Source organism: Amblyomma maculatum, chromosome 4 (genome assembly GCF_055883805.1).
Source record: "Amblyomma maculatum isolate TAMU_Amacu chromosome 4, ASM5588380v1, whole genome shotgun sequence".
NCBI classification, from domain to species: domain Eukaryota; kingdom Metazoa; phylum Arthropoda; class Arachnida; order Ixodida; family Ixodidae; genus Amblyomma; species Amblyomma maculatum.
The window spans coordinates 93,338,989-93,354,904 of record NC_139347.1 but is presented as its reverse complement, the minus strand read 5'-3'; the positions used below and the strand labels follow the sequence as shown (position 1 = coordinate 93,354,904).

Below are 15,916 nucleotides of genomic sequence, written 5' to 3'. Positions count from 1 at the left end.
ACAGCTTGAGATCGAAACTGAATATGAATTGCTTACTACATATTGTAAGTGTGCAACAGAAGAGCAAGACACAATGCCCCTCTAAATAATGGCAAAAATTAGAACTCTCCTGTTTTGCACTATAATGAAAGATAAGGGAATAAACGATATACAACGAAGTTTTCATATTGCAATATACTCACTCGCAGAAATTGGCACTGCAAACGCAAGTCCTAGTGTGAGGAATATTTCAAAAGTCCACACGATGCCGAAATTCCCCAGCAAATTTGATACTGCAAAAAAAAGAAAATGAAACTGATGAGCATTCAGGGCACATTTCACTCATTTGTACTCATCGCTACAAGGATGCATGCGTCATGTAAAAGCTGGTATGACTAGTCATACCAGCCTTGTCCTGTCCCCTCTTTGATTCTGTGTCTCGTCTTTTGGCTGGTTAAGTATGAACCCATACCAACGTGTCCAGTAATCAACCTTGTTGAATTTCATATGAGAGAAGTTCCGAAATAAAGTGCGCTTTACTTGTTGCCTTGCGAGGATGCAAGACGCGAAAAAAGAATCACGAAGGAAGTTTTTCCTGCTAGTCATTTGATGCGTTAAATACCACTTTTCCATAGGCTGGTTCGTTCTAACTCCAAATACAGTACCTGCACGTGTCATGCTCTTATGTCTATGGTCTTTTATATAGCGCGCTCAACTACTTAATTGTTACCATTTTCGGAACAATTTATTCCTATGTGATGATAGGCGAATAATAATGCGCAGCTGCCAATAACTATCATACTTGGCGCTCTTTTCAACACCTTCGTGTCAAAAATGATTTTCCGCTGTGTTCTCAGGTGACCTGCTTTACCTGAGCCGTTTCAACCGTCCGACTGCTTCTATGCTAAGGACGCTCATTCCACTTATTCTACAGTCACAGCTTTCTTGCTAGCAACAAAGCGCCTTGGGGGACAACCGGGTTTAGAAGGAAAGCCACTGAAACTGAGGCGCGCGTCAAGTCTATTCGACGCGCCGATCAAAACTGGGTGATGGCCCCGGACATTGCACTTACATAAAGAGAGCGCTCCGGCACCGGCGAGCATTCCCCACGGCATTCGGCCCCAGACGATGGTTTCGAAGCGCAGCAGATAGAGCGCCAGCAGCACGGGCCACATGAGCAGCAGGTTGAGGAAGCCGATGAGCGAGAAGAAGAGCGACAGCTGGCCGAACGACACGTCCCCTATGAGCTTCTTGAACGTGACCTGCGCAAGAAGAACAGAGCAAGCGTAAGGAATAGCCTTCCTTCCAGCTTATGTCTACAACAGCGTTTTCGTTTTTTCACTCAACGGCATACGACGAAGTTTGTTATTGTTCATGTTATGGTTCGGAAACCATGCAGCGTAAAAAAAAAAGAAAAACAAAAAAAAACACTAATGTTTTAAACGTTTCAAAGACTGTTGTTTTTTTGCGCCATGATTGCTTGCGTCCTGTTGAGATGGATCTCGTTGCTTTTTCCTCGACCTAGAGAAGAGTTAAGGTTCTGAGAGTTTTCAGTATCTATGTTTATGCGCTTGGCAGTAACCAGGGTGGCTGTAATGGCGTCTATTTTCACGTTAGCGATGATAACGACAAATAGAAATAGTAAACACAAAAAAGCCACTGCTAATAGCCGATGCCAGGATTAGCTTGTGATTTACCACTGAAGCCGCAACTATAGTATTAGATGTCGTTCTTAATCCAACTGAATAAAACCACAACCGAGCCCAGCACCGAATTTCCACACTTCTGAACCTATATAAATCTGAACGGGCACTATGCGCCGACTGTGATCAGAAAAACGATTTATAATATGGCGACATCACATAACCCAAAATCATGTCATGTTATTTAAGCACAAAACCGACTAGTGTCTACATCTCGAATACAGAACCGCGGTGTAACTTTCCCCGGCTGCTTCACTGTACTCTCCGAGTGCTACAAAGATCTGATACAGGGTTCGGATTTACTCCGAGAGTATGACACTGTGATCGACTTTAAGGACCTAATCGTGTAGTTTGCCGCCCACCGCACTCTTGACGCCGAACCCGAGCAATACATGCCCAAGCTGTGAGTCTGTGATGATCCCGTTGTGATACCGCCAAGAGCCAGCATGTTCGTGAATGTAGAGTGCGATAGCAGCCCCGAAACTTGTGGCATCGCCAAGCCAACATGTCGCTGTTCCTGAGGCGACAGGTCTGTGTAGCTTCGGGATTTATTGAAGTGAAGGACAGGCGAACCGGACTTTTGATGACCAACTTCGTTTGTGAACCACTATGTGTGGAGAGCAACACAACGATTGTGTATTTTGAACAACTGGCGGAATGCTAAGGGCAGTACGCGTTGTCTGAAATCACAAAGTCGTTAGAAAAATCGACTACTCCATTTAAAACCGACGTCTACCCGGACCTCCTGCCTAACCAAACACGCTGCCTGGAGATCATTCTCGACTCTTTCCTGGCCTGTTTTGTATAGACCTCCAGAGTTAGACAGACACCGCTCACAAGGCATCGAATTATAGTCGAGGAAAAGCAGAGACCATTACGTCAGTCGCCTTATCCGGTCTCTCCAAAGAAGCGGGATGCGATTTGCTGGCAAGTTCAGGAAATGCTTCAGGACGACGTGATACAGCCGTCGACGAGCCCATGGGCGTCTGTCCTAGCGGCAAAAAGAGATGGGGCCCTCCGGCTCTGCGTTGATTACCGGCGTCCAAACAAAGTTACCAAGAAAAGACGTATATCCTCTACCATGCATTGATGACTCCCTAAACCGTTTGCGCTACGCCAGATACTTCTCATCACTCGATTTAAGTAGTGCTTTAGGAGATAGAGGTGGACAAACGCACCCGGGAGGCTTTTTATTACCCCGGACGGTTTATACATATTTAGGGTGCTCCTTTTTGGCCTATGTTCGAGTCCTGCGTCCTTCCAGCGGATTATGGACACTGTGCTTTCTGACCTGAAATAGCAGTCCTTGTAATTTTCTACGATACCTTCGAGGTACACCTGAGGCGCCTGCGCGCTGTTTTCAAAGCCATTCGTTCGGACGGTCTCTCCTTTAAGCCAGAAAAGTGGCATTTCGCTTTCCAAGACTGAAGTTTCTGGGCCACATTGGGAGTGACAAGGGCGGCAGCCAAAGACATTGGTCACTTTGCCAAAGATTTGTGCTAGACTCTCAATGCCAAAAATCCGTGTAATGAAAAGGTGGTGTAAAACGCGCTATAGCCTGTCACATGTAGGAGGCCAAAGGAAAAGGCTTTTTGCGAAAGCAAAGAAGACGACGACGGCGATAAGGCTTACGTGGACCAACGAAGGATTAAGAAGATGAAGAAGTAGTCGGCGACATGGCAAACGCTGATTGGTGAACAGAAAACGATTAAGACGACGATAAGGATGACGTGTATCAACGTGGAGGGTATAAAAAGGCACGATATGGAGAGGCAAGGAGGAAGCCAGAGAAGCGGAGGCTCCGGGAGGTGAGGGACGACTTGGCTGGGAGTGAGCAACGCCGGCTGCTGTACCGGTGACCTCATGTTCTACGGCACTGCACCGTAGACTCCCTGCTGTTCTCGAACCGGTTCTGGGGATTGAGCGACTACTCAGCCACCTGCTACGTCCTGGGGCGCCTCCAAAACTCGTACCACCGTCCACCTGCATCGCCCAGGTGGTTCACCTCAACGCCGCCGCGAACGCCAACGTTGCTTCAGCCCACGCTTCAACTGGAGGTCATCCGTTGCAGCCAACAAGACTAGCTTTTGTTGTGGCTGTAGGAAGAAGGAAAATAAAACGCACGGGCCTGCTACTAAATCTGTAGCTGAGCTCCCTCCGCTTGTCTCGTGCGGACAGAAAAGAAAATGGAGAAGAAAGAAATAGAAGAGGGAAATAAAGACACGCGCCGCAACAGCCGTCGTTCACCACCGAAGCGGTGGCGGTTGGAATGACAGCCTACGACAGATAGAATACAATGGCAGGCTAGCCCCCGCCGCAAGCGGCGGTGACCTACCTGTCCCAGCCCCATCAAAGCCACGATCAGCCACCCTTCACTACCTCCCAAGACCAGCACATTGCAAGCCGAACGCCACCTCGACACCGACGCCATTGCCTGGACCCACGAAACGCGTCGCCCGCTTCGAACTGTAAGCTCAAAAGTAGAACGCTGTCTCTTAGTGTGAAGCATTGTGTCTATCATTAGTCTTTGGAGGTTGTTAGTTTTTGTTAATTTTGTTTGCGTGTGTGTGTGTGTGTGTGTGTGTGTGTGTGTGTGTGTGTGTGTGTGTGTGTGTGTGTGTGTGTGTGTGTGTGTGTGTGTGTGTGTGTGTGTGTGTGTGTGTGTGTGTGTGTGTGTGTGTGTGTGTGTGTGTGTGTGTGTGTGTGTGTGTGTGTGTGTGTGTGTGTGTGTGTGTGTGTGTGTGTGTGTGTGTGTGTGTGTGTGTGTGTGTGTGTGCGCGTGCGTGTGCGTGTGCGTGTGCGTGTTTGTGTGTGTGTGGGGGGGGGCACAGCTGGCGTCTATAGTTCATGTTTTCGACCTGAGCGTTCTCCGGAGATCAGTGACATAGCGTCTACTATTAAGGCGAAGCTTAATCAACCTCGTAATTTCAAATTACTTGTATTTTAGAATAACGGCCTGTGGAACGAGTTGGTTGATGACTAGAAAACAATACGGTGCAAAGACGACAACACAAGGAAGAGTGGGAATGTGGTGTCGTTTTCTGTCTTGTGTTGTCTTTGCGCCGTGGCGTTTTCAAGTTTACTTCTATTTTCATCGTCATTTTACGACTACTATACAGAGTTCGCAGTGTCAACTATAACAAGAAAACCAGAAGAATATTTTGTAAGGGGGCTATAATAACGCTTTCAAAGAGAAATTCACTGCTTCAGAAGAACCTTGAATTGCATACTATGCGCTAACGCCTATCTTGACGCGTCACATTCCCCTCACACATGTGCTAAACCTATCCACATCGGGGTCTAAAAAACGTATCTTCTTTTGCAGTCAATCATATACATTTTTTTGGCCTTAAATATTATTCCGTTCTAAGAATAAGAATAAGGTGATGATTACTGATATACGATCACTTGTCCATAGACTCCCCTTCATGGATCACTGCCTTGTCGTGGCGGAGGGGCTTGCGAAACTCGATGAAGTCGTGAGCTCTGCTGTGTAGGGCCACCCAAGATAGACAGGTCATGGCAGAGAGTTCTGACAAAATGTGATTCACTGGAGAAGGTAATGGCAACCCACTCCAGTATTTCCTGCCAAGAAAACCCTATGGCCAGTCACAATACCATTATCGATATGGCGCCGGAAGATGAGCCCCCCAGGTTGGAAGGCGTCCCACATGTTACTGGGGATGAACAAAGGGCGATTCCTAGTAGCTCCAGGACGAATGAAATGGCTGGGCTAAAGCCAAAAGGACGCTCAGTTGTGGATGTGTCGGGAAGCGACCGGAAAGTCCGATGTTGCAAGGAGATATATCACATAGCAACATGGAATGTAAGATCTATGACGCAAGGTAAACTGGATATCGTCAAGCGAGAAATGGACAGATTGAACATTGATATTTTGGGTATCAGCGAGCTCAAGTGGACCGGAATGGGAGAATTTAACTCCGGCGACCATTATGTCTTTTATTGTGGGCACGAATCCAAGAGAAGGAATGGGGTCGCTCTCATAGTAAACAGAAGAATGGGCAAAGCAGTGCTAGGGTACAACCCCAAAAACGACCGAATGATTTCACTTCGGATACAAGGTCACCCTTTCAACATAACAGTTATCCAAGTCTATGCACCGACCACTGCTGCTGAAGAAGCTGACGTTGAGAGATTTTATGCGGACCTACAATGCCTTTTAGACCACACCCCATCATCAGACGTCGTTTTTCTCATAGGAGACTGGAATGCTAAGGTCGGGAGTGAAGAAATATCCGGAATTACAGGCAAGTTCGGTCTTGGTGAGCCAAATGAAGCTGGGCAGAGGCTAGTAGAGTTCTGTCAAGAAAACAACCTGACCATAGCGAATACTCATTTTCAACAGCACAAGAGGCGCCTGTACACATGGATTTCACCGGACGGTCTGTACAGGAATCAGATCGATTATATTATTTGCCGGCAGAGATGGAGAAGCGCTATACAAGCAGTAAAAACAAGGCCTGGGGCCGATTGTGGCACCAATCATCAGCTTCTTGTTGAAAAAATTAAGCTTCGATTGAGGAAAACGCAGAAAACTAGAAGGCCTTTCAGGTATGATCTGGATCAGATTCCATTAGAATATGCTGTGGAAGTGAGGAATCGATTTCAAGAATTAGATCTAGAAGACAAAGAGCCCGAAGAGATGTGGACTGATGTTCGTGATATAATACAAGAAGTTGCTACTAAGGCAGTTCCAAAGCAAAAGAAATGCAAAAAAGCAAACTGGTTATCTGAAGAGGCTTTGCAAATAGCTGAGGAAAGGAGGATGGCAAAAGGTATGTGGGAAAAAGAAAGAGACAAGGTTCTCAATGCGGAATTTCAGAAAATAGCAAGGAGAGGTAAGAATGCCTTCCTCAACATACAGTGTCAAGCAGTTGAGGACAACAGCCAATTAAGGAACACTAGAGCTCTGTATAAGACAATCAAAGATATCAAAGGAAGCTTCTGTGCTAAGCTGGGCGTGATAAAGGACAAACGAGGCAAGGACCTCACTGAAGCCTCAGAGATAAAGAAGAGGTGGCAGGAATACACAGAAGAACTGTACAAGAAGGACCCGGATGTGCAAACCCAACATAGGACGGTTGTGATTACTGATCTCGAGCCGGGCATCCTGAAGAGTGAAGTTGAATGGGCCTTAGCCAGCCTTGCTAAGAACAAAGCTAGCGGAATTGATGGTATTCCAGCTGAGTTGCTTCAAAACCTCAACCACGACGCTGTTAACACACTGCATATACATTATGTCAAAAGATTTGGACAACCCTGCAGTGGCCACAGGATTGGAGGAGGTGAGTTTACATCCCCATTCCAAAGAAAGGCAGTGCCAAAAATTGTTCCAACTACCGCACGATCGCGCTTATTTCGCATGCTAGCAAGGTGATGTTAAAAATCCTGCAAGGTAGGCTACAGCAGTATGTGGATCGGGAGCTTCCGGACGTGCAAGCTGGGTTTCGCAAGGGCAGAGGAACTAGAGACCAAATTGCCAACCTTCGCTGGATCATGGAAAAAGCAAGAGAGTTCCAGAAACCCATTTACTTCTGCTTTATTGATTATGCGAAAGCGTTTGACTGCGTAGATCACAGCAGATTGTGGCAAGCTCTCCAAGAGATGGGAGTTCCAATTCACCTCATCTGTCTCCTCAGGAACCTTTATGAAGGGCAAGAGGCCACAGTCAGAACTGGGCATGGTCTTACTGATTGGTTTCCGATTGAGAAAGGCGTGAGGCAAGGCTGCATACTGTCGCCCTGCCTATTTAACCTATATGCAGAGTGCATCATGAGAAAGGCCGGTCTGTACGAGTCTTCAGCTGGAGTGAAGATTGCTGGAAAACGTATCAACAACCTTAGATATGCGGATGATACCACTTTAATGGCAGAAAGTGAAGTGGAACTCAAGAGACTTCTGATGCGCGTACAAGAAGAGAGTGAGAAGTTTGGGCTTAAACTGAACATTAAAAAGACGAAGATCATGGCGTCTTGCCCTATCAAGTCCTGGAGCATCAGTGGACAAGAAGTGGAAGCTGTGACAGATTTTCTGTTCTTGGGCGCCAAGATTACCTCGGAAGGAGACTGCAGCCATGAAATTAGGAGACGCCTGCTTCTGGGAAAGAGAGCAATGGTTAGCCTTGACCGCCTAGTAAAGAGCAGAGACATTAGTCTGCCAACCAAGATCCGTATAACCCGTGCTATGGTCTTTCCAGTTGTGATGTATGGATGCGAGAGTTGGACTGTGAAAAAGGCTGACCGCCGAAGAATTGACGCGTTTGAATTGTGGTGCTGGCGAAGACTCTTAAGAGTTCCTTGGACTGCCAGAAGATCAAATCAGTCGATATTGTCGACCATAAACCCTGACTGCTCATTGGAGGGTCAAATTCTAAAGTTAAAGCTCAGCTACTTTGGTCATCTGATGAGAAGAGAGGAGTCGCTGGAGAAAGATTTGATGTTGGGAAAGGTTGAGGGTCGCCGGAGAAGGGGTAGGCAGCGAACGCGATGGTTAGATGGCATTCTCGAGACATTGCAGATGAAGCTATGTGATGTTAAGAAGATAGTGAGAGACAGGAAAGCGTGGCGTGACATGGTCCATAGGGTCACGAAGAGTCGGACACGACTGAACGCCTGAACTGAACTGTCCATAGACTTATCGCTGTATCGCATATTCGTGTTTCTAACCTCAGCTGGAAATTAACGTCCTCTATACAACTACAACATTCAAGTAGCGAAGGTGGTGAGATAAGTAGTCATGCTTGTGACGATAGCAATGTAATAAATCGAAATACACAGCTGCAGCCTTACCTTGTACACACCGGAACCCGCTGCCGCGGCTGCCGATAGTACCACTCCACCTAGCGTAATGGTTCGTGTGACTCCGTCCATGTAGGCCAGCAGCGCAATGCCCGTGTTGCATAGAATCACCGCCACTATCTGAAAATCACACCAGGCAGCAAAACCACTGCTGATTGCGCACTCGGTTCCCCGCCATGCTCTACAGTGAGTGGGGGTGACAGAAACCTTGGGGAACATATCGGAGTACTTATCAAGCAGAGCGGTACGTAACTGATTACCCGTAACTGATTACTTGTAATTAATTGCCCTTTTGTGTGTTTTGTGTCATGCACTGATCACTTAAGTAAAGGTGTAACTTTTGGGGCAATTCAATCATATCTTTTTTTCTGCAACTGATTACCGCAAATCAATTATTTACAAAAAAGGCGGTAGAGGAACGAAGCGTCAGTGACAATGTGATTGGTCAAATATGTAGGAGAATCCCCAAAGGTGGAGTAGGTTTGTAATAAGGGAGTAATTTTCTCATTGACATCCACCCAAGCGTAGCCATACGGCTACAAACAAAAGCTAAGAAGCTACGAAGTTTCTTATAAAGCTGTATAGCTTTCCTTTGAAGCTGTATGACTGCGCTTGGGTGGATGTCAATGAGCAATTACTCTCTTACGACAATGTTATTGTGTAAACTTGTTCGACCACACGACATCGGCCATGTCTGCCTGACAATACGCGCCGTCGACGAACGACGCTAGGGAGCTCTACCAGCTTTCAGTTCGAAAATTGAACCACCTTTGCTATGGTTCCAGACCAGAAGCCGCATATGACATTTCCAATAAAATATCTGCAGACGACTTCTTTAGTTTTTTGGCGGCCTTAAATGCAGCCCCTTTTTATGGTGCCAACAAACAAGAACAGCTCTTCCTAAATGACATATAAACTAGCTCCGAAGCATTGGGCAACTAAGAGCGGGTGCGCAAAGTGTTCGTACGGTATAACAGCGCATGCATTGAGAGAGTGTTTAATATAGCGTCTGCTTCTGTTGAAATTGAACATTATGTGAAGAAATTTCAAGCAATGCATACTAGTTTATTGCAGTTTGAGCGAGTTTTTGTTAGCGCGATTAACATTATAAAGACGTAACGCTGTACAAGTGATATATTCCTGTCCTGGTTCGGTTACTTTTTGCACAATAATTAACCATAGTAATTAGTTAAAATTTCAGATGGAGTAATTGTAATAGATTACCTATCTTCTGTAACATGTACAACACTATTGTCAACCCCGAAGATTTAACAATCAACCTGTTTGCCATTTATATTGCTTTTTACCACGATCAAACAAATCTACAACTCCTTCTAGGCAGATGGAAACTCTACATAGCGTTCGATATTAGTTTCAGGCTCGTATTATCACATCTGCTGGTTACATGATGAAAACTAGAAAAGAAGAAAGTTGTATTGTTCAATGAAATTGATCTTAACCTTTATTTTTAAATACCAAGGGGTCGGAAGCATTTGCCCTACAAATTACTGTCCTCCCCTTTTATGTACCCTTTTATGCAACCAAGTGCCTTCTAAGTGTTGTGCTCGTTGGATATATTATTCTATTGCCGATGCTGCTTGCGCCATTTTACTGCTCTAAAGACACACGTCGGTACACCAGCCAGATTACTGCCACAAACTCTCGGCACTGTATACACCGTAGTGCACACATCACGTATCTGCGCTATCATGCACACTGAAAGCATCGTGATCGCGTAAAACGAATAGCAGTCCAGGTACTCTCTCTGTATCTTACCCTGATACCGACGAACTGTTCGTGGAGTATCACCCAGGAGAGGAGGTAGACAAAAGAGACGTTGGACGCGTACAGCGCTAGTACGTCCGTGGTGTCCAGGATGCGTAGTGAGTGCACCAGGGCGTAGTTGGTCACCACCCACAGCAAGCAGAAGAGGCCGCAGCGGGAGAAGAACTGGGAGAATGTGAACCGCTTCTCCTGGAGCTGTGTCAGTGTTTCGCTGGGGTGCCGAGGAAAGGCATGAAGATTAGGCGTGAAGGAATTGGTGTCCTTCTGTGAGAAACACCTTACCTCTATTATATACACGCTTCGTATAGCAATCCTTCACTTTACCGTACCTACTTACTGGTTCACACTGCATAATAGATGGACTGGCTTAGAACATTATTTTGTCGGGAGAATTGGTATTATGCTGGTTGCGCCGCTCAAACATCAGCACTAAATCTGAGTTGTAGCAAGACTACGGGGTGGCTCGCATTGTCGGGCCTCACTGACCAGTATACCTATTGGTTCTTGCCAAGTATCAAGACAAATTGTTATACTGTATAAGTTAAAGATACAAATCGTAGGTATACTAATGCAGAACTAACTTTCAGAACGGCACAACAGCCTCGTCAGCACTGTGTCCGTCTTACTGCCTTCGTGCGCTGCCAAAATCAACAAGATAATTGGCTTAATCCGAACCAACAGAGCAAAACACCATCTGGTTTTGCGATAAGACTAATTTGGCGGCGTTATTGCTAAGTGCTGTGGCAGTTTACAGATACACTGTTACTTGCTTTCACACGCGTTACTTGACTCGTAGTAGATGTCATCATACGTAGCTATTATAGCCTAGTAAGACTGCAAAATTTATATAACTGACAGCGAAATTATGACCACCACCAACTGGACAATCATGACAGGTCTCACTAAAGGGGAGGCAGCCACCCAATTTAATATCCGTTGTATGAGGGCAGCGGGAAACGCTCGAGTGGCGTCGACACTATCGGCTGGGTGGTGGAAATTTTAGGTTGTGCTGTTACTTATGGACCGCATATATTGACTGAAATTGACAAATGCTCACAATTATCCCCTTTGCATTATACATGACTTTCTATTCCAGTACTATGCATGAGATGAAAACAAACGATCACTTCATTATCTCGACGAGGGAGACTAAACTACAATACTTAGTTACAGAATCCTCGCTACCCTTTTGGATTATGTTCGTTTTTGGTGGTCCCAAAAAGGATACTCCTACAAACGTTGAGATTAATGGCGTGTCTGCTCCGAAGAGCATTTTGTCTGCGCTCCAACGTGGTGTGAAAATCGCCCAACAAGCAGCTGCGTTTTAGTCGTGTATTTTACGAGCGCTTAAAAATCTTACATGAGCACATTCTTGGCAGTCGTCTTTTCTGTCCTGGAGCAGAGTCGCCCCATCAAGAAGATCGGAAAGAAAAAGGTGTTGAAGCTCGCGCAGACCCACGTCGTGAAAAATGGGGCGTCAAACGTGACCTGCATAAAATGCAAAAAGTAAACTTATTCATGCTATCACAAGTGAAGCCCGATTGGCGAAAACTTACACAAATATTCTAACCTTACAATGTACAGTCATGAGCAAAAGTGGTATACAACACTCATCCAGTGGCGGAACTAGGTAAAACTGCACTTCTACTACATCTAGGAACAGCGTTTGGGGATCGAGATAATCATGGCGGTACCCCATTTTATCCACATGCATGTGTCCGTGTTGCTGTCCCTATCGAAGTCACTACACGGGATTTCCGTGCCGTTTTCCCGAGCTCTGTCCCCGACTGAGTGTTGCATAGCACATTTTCTCGCGACTGTACGTTATGAATGGCTTCAGTACATCCTATACAAAAGAATATGTGCTAAACCGGATTTGTTTATGAAGAAACAGGTTTCGCACCGGTCCAGGTGGCTGCAAAGTGCCGTATACCTCTACCAAACAAGTTTGTCCGTAACTGCTTCAGCGCTCAATATCGACGACGTCTGTATTCTTCGGAACCTAAACAGGTTGAACCTGGTCCGTTTTAATGCTCGTATCTGAGGTACTGGACTCCAACTTACGGCAAGGACGCGGGATCGAATCCCGGCATCGGCGGCCGCTTTTCGATGTAGGCGAAAAGCAAGACGCCCGTGCGCTGTGCGATGTCGGTGCCCGTTAAAGAAACCTAAGTGTTTGAAATCTCCAGAGTCCTCCACTACGGCGTCTCTCATAGCCTGAGTCGTTTTGGGACGTTAAACCCCACAAATCAAACCAAACCTTCATTTCAGCAACGTAAAAACAATTTGCAACACTTACGTGAGAGAAAAAGCGTAGAATTTTGCCACGAATACAAAAGACATAATCCAAAATAAATATAACAAAGCGGTGACCCCCTAAATGTACAGAGGAAGCTTTATAGCAGCCTACACTGAATACGAAGTAGCTATGACGAACGTGCAATCTTTCCGGATTCAGTGTGTGTAGCAGCTGTGCAGAAAACATGAAACAGGGAAAATAAATATGGGAAGGGAGGAGCCATGCAGCGTGAAAGAAAAAGAAGAGGAAAGGAGGACACGGGATCTTTTTTGCTCAATTTATTCAATGTGTTTCTCACTGCGGTAGTTGTTAATATGAGGCAACCGAGTTATTTTGGTGCCTTGTTTTTTTCTGTGGGTGTGTTCACATATTTAAAAGCCTCAGTCGGAAGCGGTTTACCGCTTCTCTGCGTAGCTGGCAGCATGTGAAGATAAAAGACGCATTATTCGACCAATTAATGAGCCATAAATCCATATGTGTAGCAAAGATTGGTACACAGAGCACACAGTCTCTTCTGAGAGGCTGCCATAATCAGCCAGGATGGAGAAAGTATAATATTCTGAAACGTTTCTACCGAACCCAACGCGTTGTAAAGATAATGGACATATATGATACCTCCTGATATTGTACAAGCATATTCAGCGCACTTACAAGACAGTCAGTAATTCACGACTGCCGTTTCTGCCGTTTGTATAAATATCAAATTGACAAAAAAGATACAATTGGGAAAAGTGATACATAAGAGAACGAATGACTCTCTAAATATGAAACCGAGACTGTTACCGCTGTTGTAGGATAATCGCGACACACGTGACAGTGACGGCCTTGCATTCCAGAGACCGTGGAGTAGCGGAATTCGTTGCCCTCACGCTAGCTATCGATCATTCAACCCGAGCCGCAAGCATGACGACCATCTGTACAAATTCCCCATATATATGTACATGTGTTCTTCGTGGCACCATCTCATGCATAGCCGCCCGCATACTCAACGCTGTCTCGCCCCGCTCCACCCTTTAACCAAATCGTTGGGACATGGGCACGAGGATATTCTCGGTAAATGAACACGTTCAGCGTACGCCATAGAAACGTCTTTTCTGAATGCTCTCGTGGTGTCTCGCCCCGCTCCACCCTTTAACCAAATCGTTGGGACATGGGCACGAGGATATTCTCGGTAAATGAACACGTTCAGCGTACGCCATAGAAACGTCTTTTCTGAATGCTCTCGTGGTGGCGTGGTGGTCAAATGGTAGTAAGGTGGGTAGGTCATCGGCCTCGGAAGCTTTTTCCAAACTCCATGGCACAGATGACGACCTGCATATCAGACTGCCACGCGGACATCACTTCCTATGGCGACAGAAGGCGCTTTTGTCCATCACTTCACCACTCCTTCGACTTAAGTGAGACCGCAGCCTGGAAGCCTGTTCCAGCCTCCTCGACCACACTAGCGAACCGCAACCAACCTGCTTTGAATACTTCTCACTGTACCACAGGCAGGCTCCAGAGTGAACCATTACATTTGGGCCCGCACTTAACAGCTATTCCAGAGAAGATGCCCTGCTAGATGCCGAGCCGATCAACCAGCGAAGACTGAACCCTCTGCCGAAGTGCGAAATGGCGGCCAGAGGGCTCCTGGACAGATAAGAGCCCTCCTTCGGAACAAGAGCTGATCAATTTTCCACTTAATCAAGTTCACCTCTTCCTTCCACTGAAGCAAAGGACGGCGCCTACACATCAGCTATTCTTTCCGTCAAGTCGAACATACCTCAAGATATTGATTATTTGAATTTTATGTTTGACAGGACAAACCGTGAAAATATTGGAGCAAGTTTAATTCGAAGCCATTTGCTGAAGCCTTTGTAAATAAATTACGTAAGTGAGTGTAGTTACCATATATTAAACGCACATCTGAACAAATGGAAACCGTCGTGGTGGCTCAGCGTTTAACGTGATAAGCTGAGCCAACGATAACCAGTCATCCGCTTTACGTCTAGCTGACCTTCTTTATTTGCCCTTGTTAACTTCTTTTCTCCGAAGTGCACCCTAGGTCTAAATATTTTCCAGCCCTACGTTTCTTCCTAACAACCAGGGACTCACCAAGGATGTAGGACCCTCGTGTTTGACTCAAGTTGATCCTGTTTCTTGCATATTCATCATGGGGAGTAAAAAAGAAAAAGAATACGGTGCAGAAGATATATCGAATTTTTTACTAAGGTGACTAGTAGTACATAAGAAGAATTTTGTGCTATGAAGGGTTTATCGTTGAAGCAATATTTTAGATCCATGGAGTAAAAAGGCAATTTTCAGGTTCGCGGCGGAAAAAAAAAAAGCACTTTCGTATGAAAATCGCGCTCGGTAAACAAAAATGAGGTAGTATTTTTTAAAGATAGCAAACTATAGATAGTCAGCAGATTGCAAAACATTGCATTTTACTCCCATGATGTTGGATATGATTATCGTAAAGTGGCTTTGAATCATGGTGCCAAGCATGATCTGGTGACAACTGCGTTCCTATTTGAGGACGGTAAGAGTTTTTTATGATGTGAGAAATTATTCTCTCGAATTTTATCTTCTTATCGTAACGTGCATAGCGGCCAGCATCCCTCTAAAATGCTCATTATATTTTTGACAAGCCAGGCGTTGACCCCCACATACGACTACGAGCAGCGACGCTCTACCGAAGGTGCATCCAACGCGCTGACAAAACGTGACTTCCTCCCGTATATGTACTGATATGCCACGTTGGTAGCTTTGTTGCAACCGCTGCGATAAAGGTGCGCCACAAACTCATTTCAGGATGTTACCTCGAGCGGATTTTCTTTCGACACCTCAGAGCCGTCTTGGTACAGAAGCATGTCCCATCGTGCCTCGAAGTTGCCTCGAGCTGTGCGTAGTTATGTAGACGGAGCGGTCACACGATTACGGTTCTTTTCCGCGATTATAACGCAACGCGTACGCAAATTTGCGCTACATCTCCATTTTCTATAGAATACATGATGGCGGCGCCTGCCGCGACGAAGCCGGCGCAGTAAAGCACAAGCAAACAACTTGCACACCGTTCTTTCCTTGGCTGTGCAAGAACGCAAAGGGCAATTTTGCGCGTTATTATAGTGCTTCTTTTTCGAAACCGCTGATGGCAGGAAGCGTGCCTCCATGCAAATTCAATAACAATGAGGAAAAATTAGAGGGTCTCTTAGATGTCTCTTAAGAGGAGAATGGCAAAAGCCTACCCTTCCTCTCCTATCATCTGCCTCTCATCGTTTGCCTCTTATCGGCGTTCGTTGCAGTGCTACCTGTAACTATAATTGGTTGACTGGAAAGGAAATACGCGGTAC

At 45.8% G+C, this 15,916-nt stretch overlaps 1 protein-coding gene across 1 annotated transcript in view; it reads right to left on the bottom strand.

The window, feature by feature from the left end:
- LOC146191678 (solute carrier family 35 member F3-like) overlaps positions 1 to 15,916 on the bottom strand; it is a 74,519-nt gene that overhangs the window by 11,979 nt on the left and 46,624 nt on the right. Inside the window, exons 3-7 of the mRNA XM_084602200.1 lie at positions 11,646 to 11,773; positions 10,277 to 10,496; positions 8,492 to 8,620; positions 1,052 to 1,241; positions 183 to 272 (exon numbers count right to left, since the gene is read on the bottom strand). Coding sequence (XP_084458326.1) covers positions 183 to 272; positions 1,052 to 1,241; positions 8,492 to 8,620; positions 10,277 to 10,496; positions 11,646 to 11,773 — 757 coding nt within the window. The remainder of the gene's footprint in view (positions 1 to 182; positions 273 to 1,051; positions 1,242 to 8,491; positions 8,621 to 10,276; positions 10,497 to 11,645; positions 11,774 to 15,916) is intronic.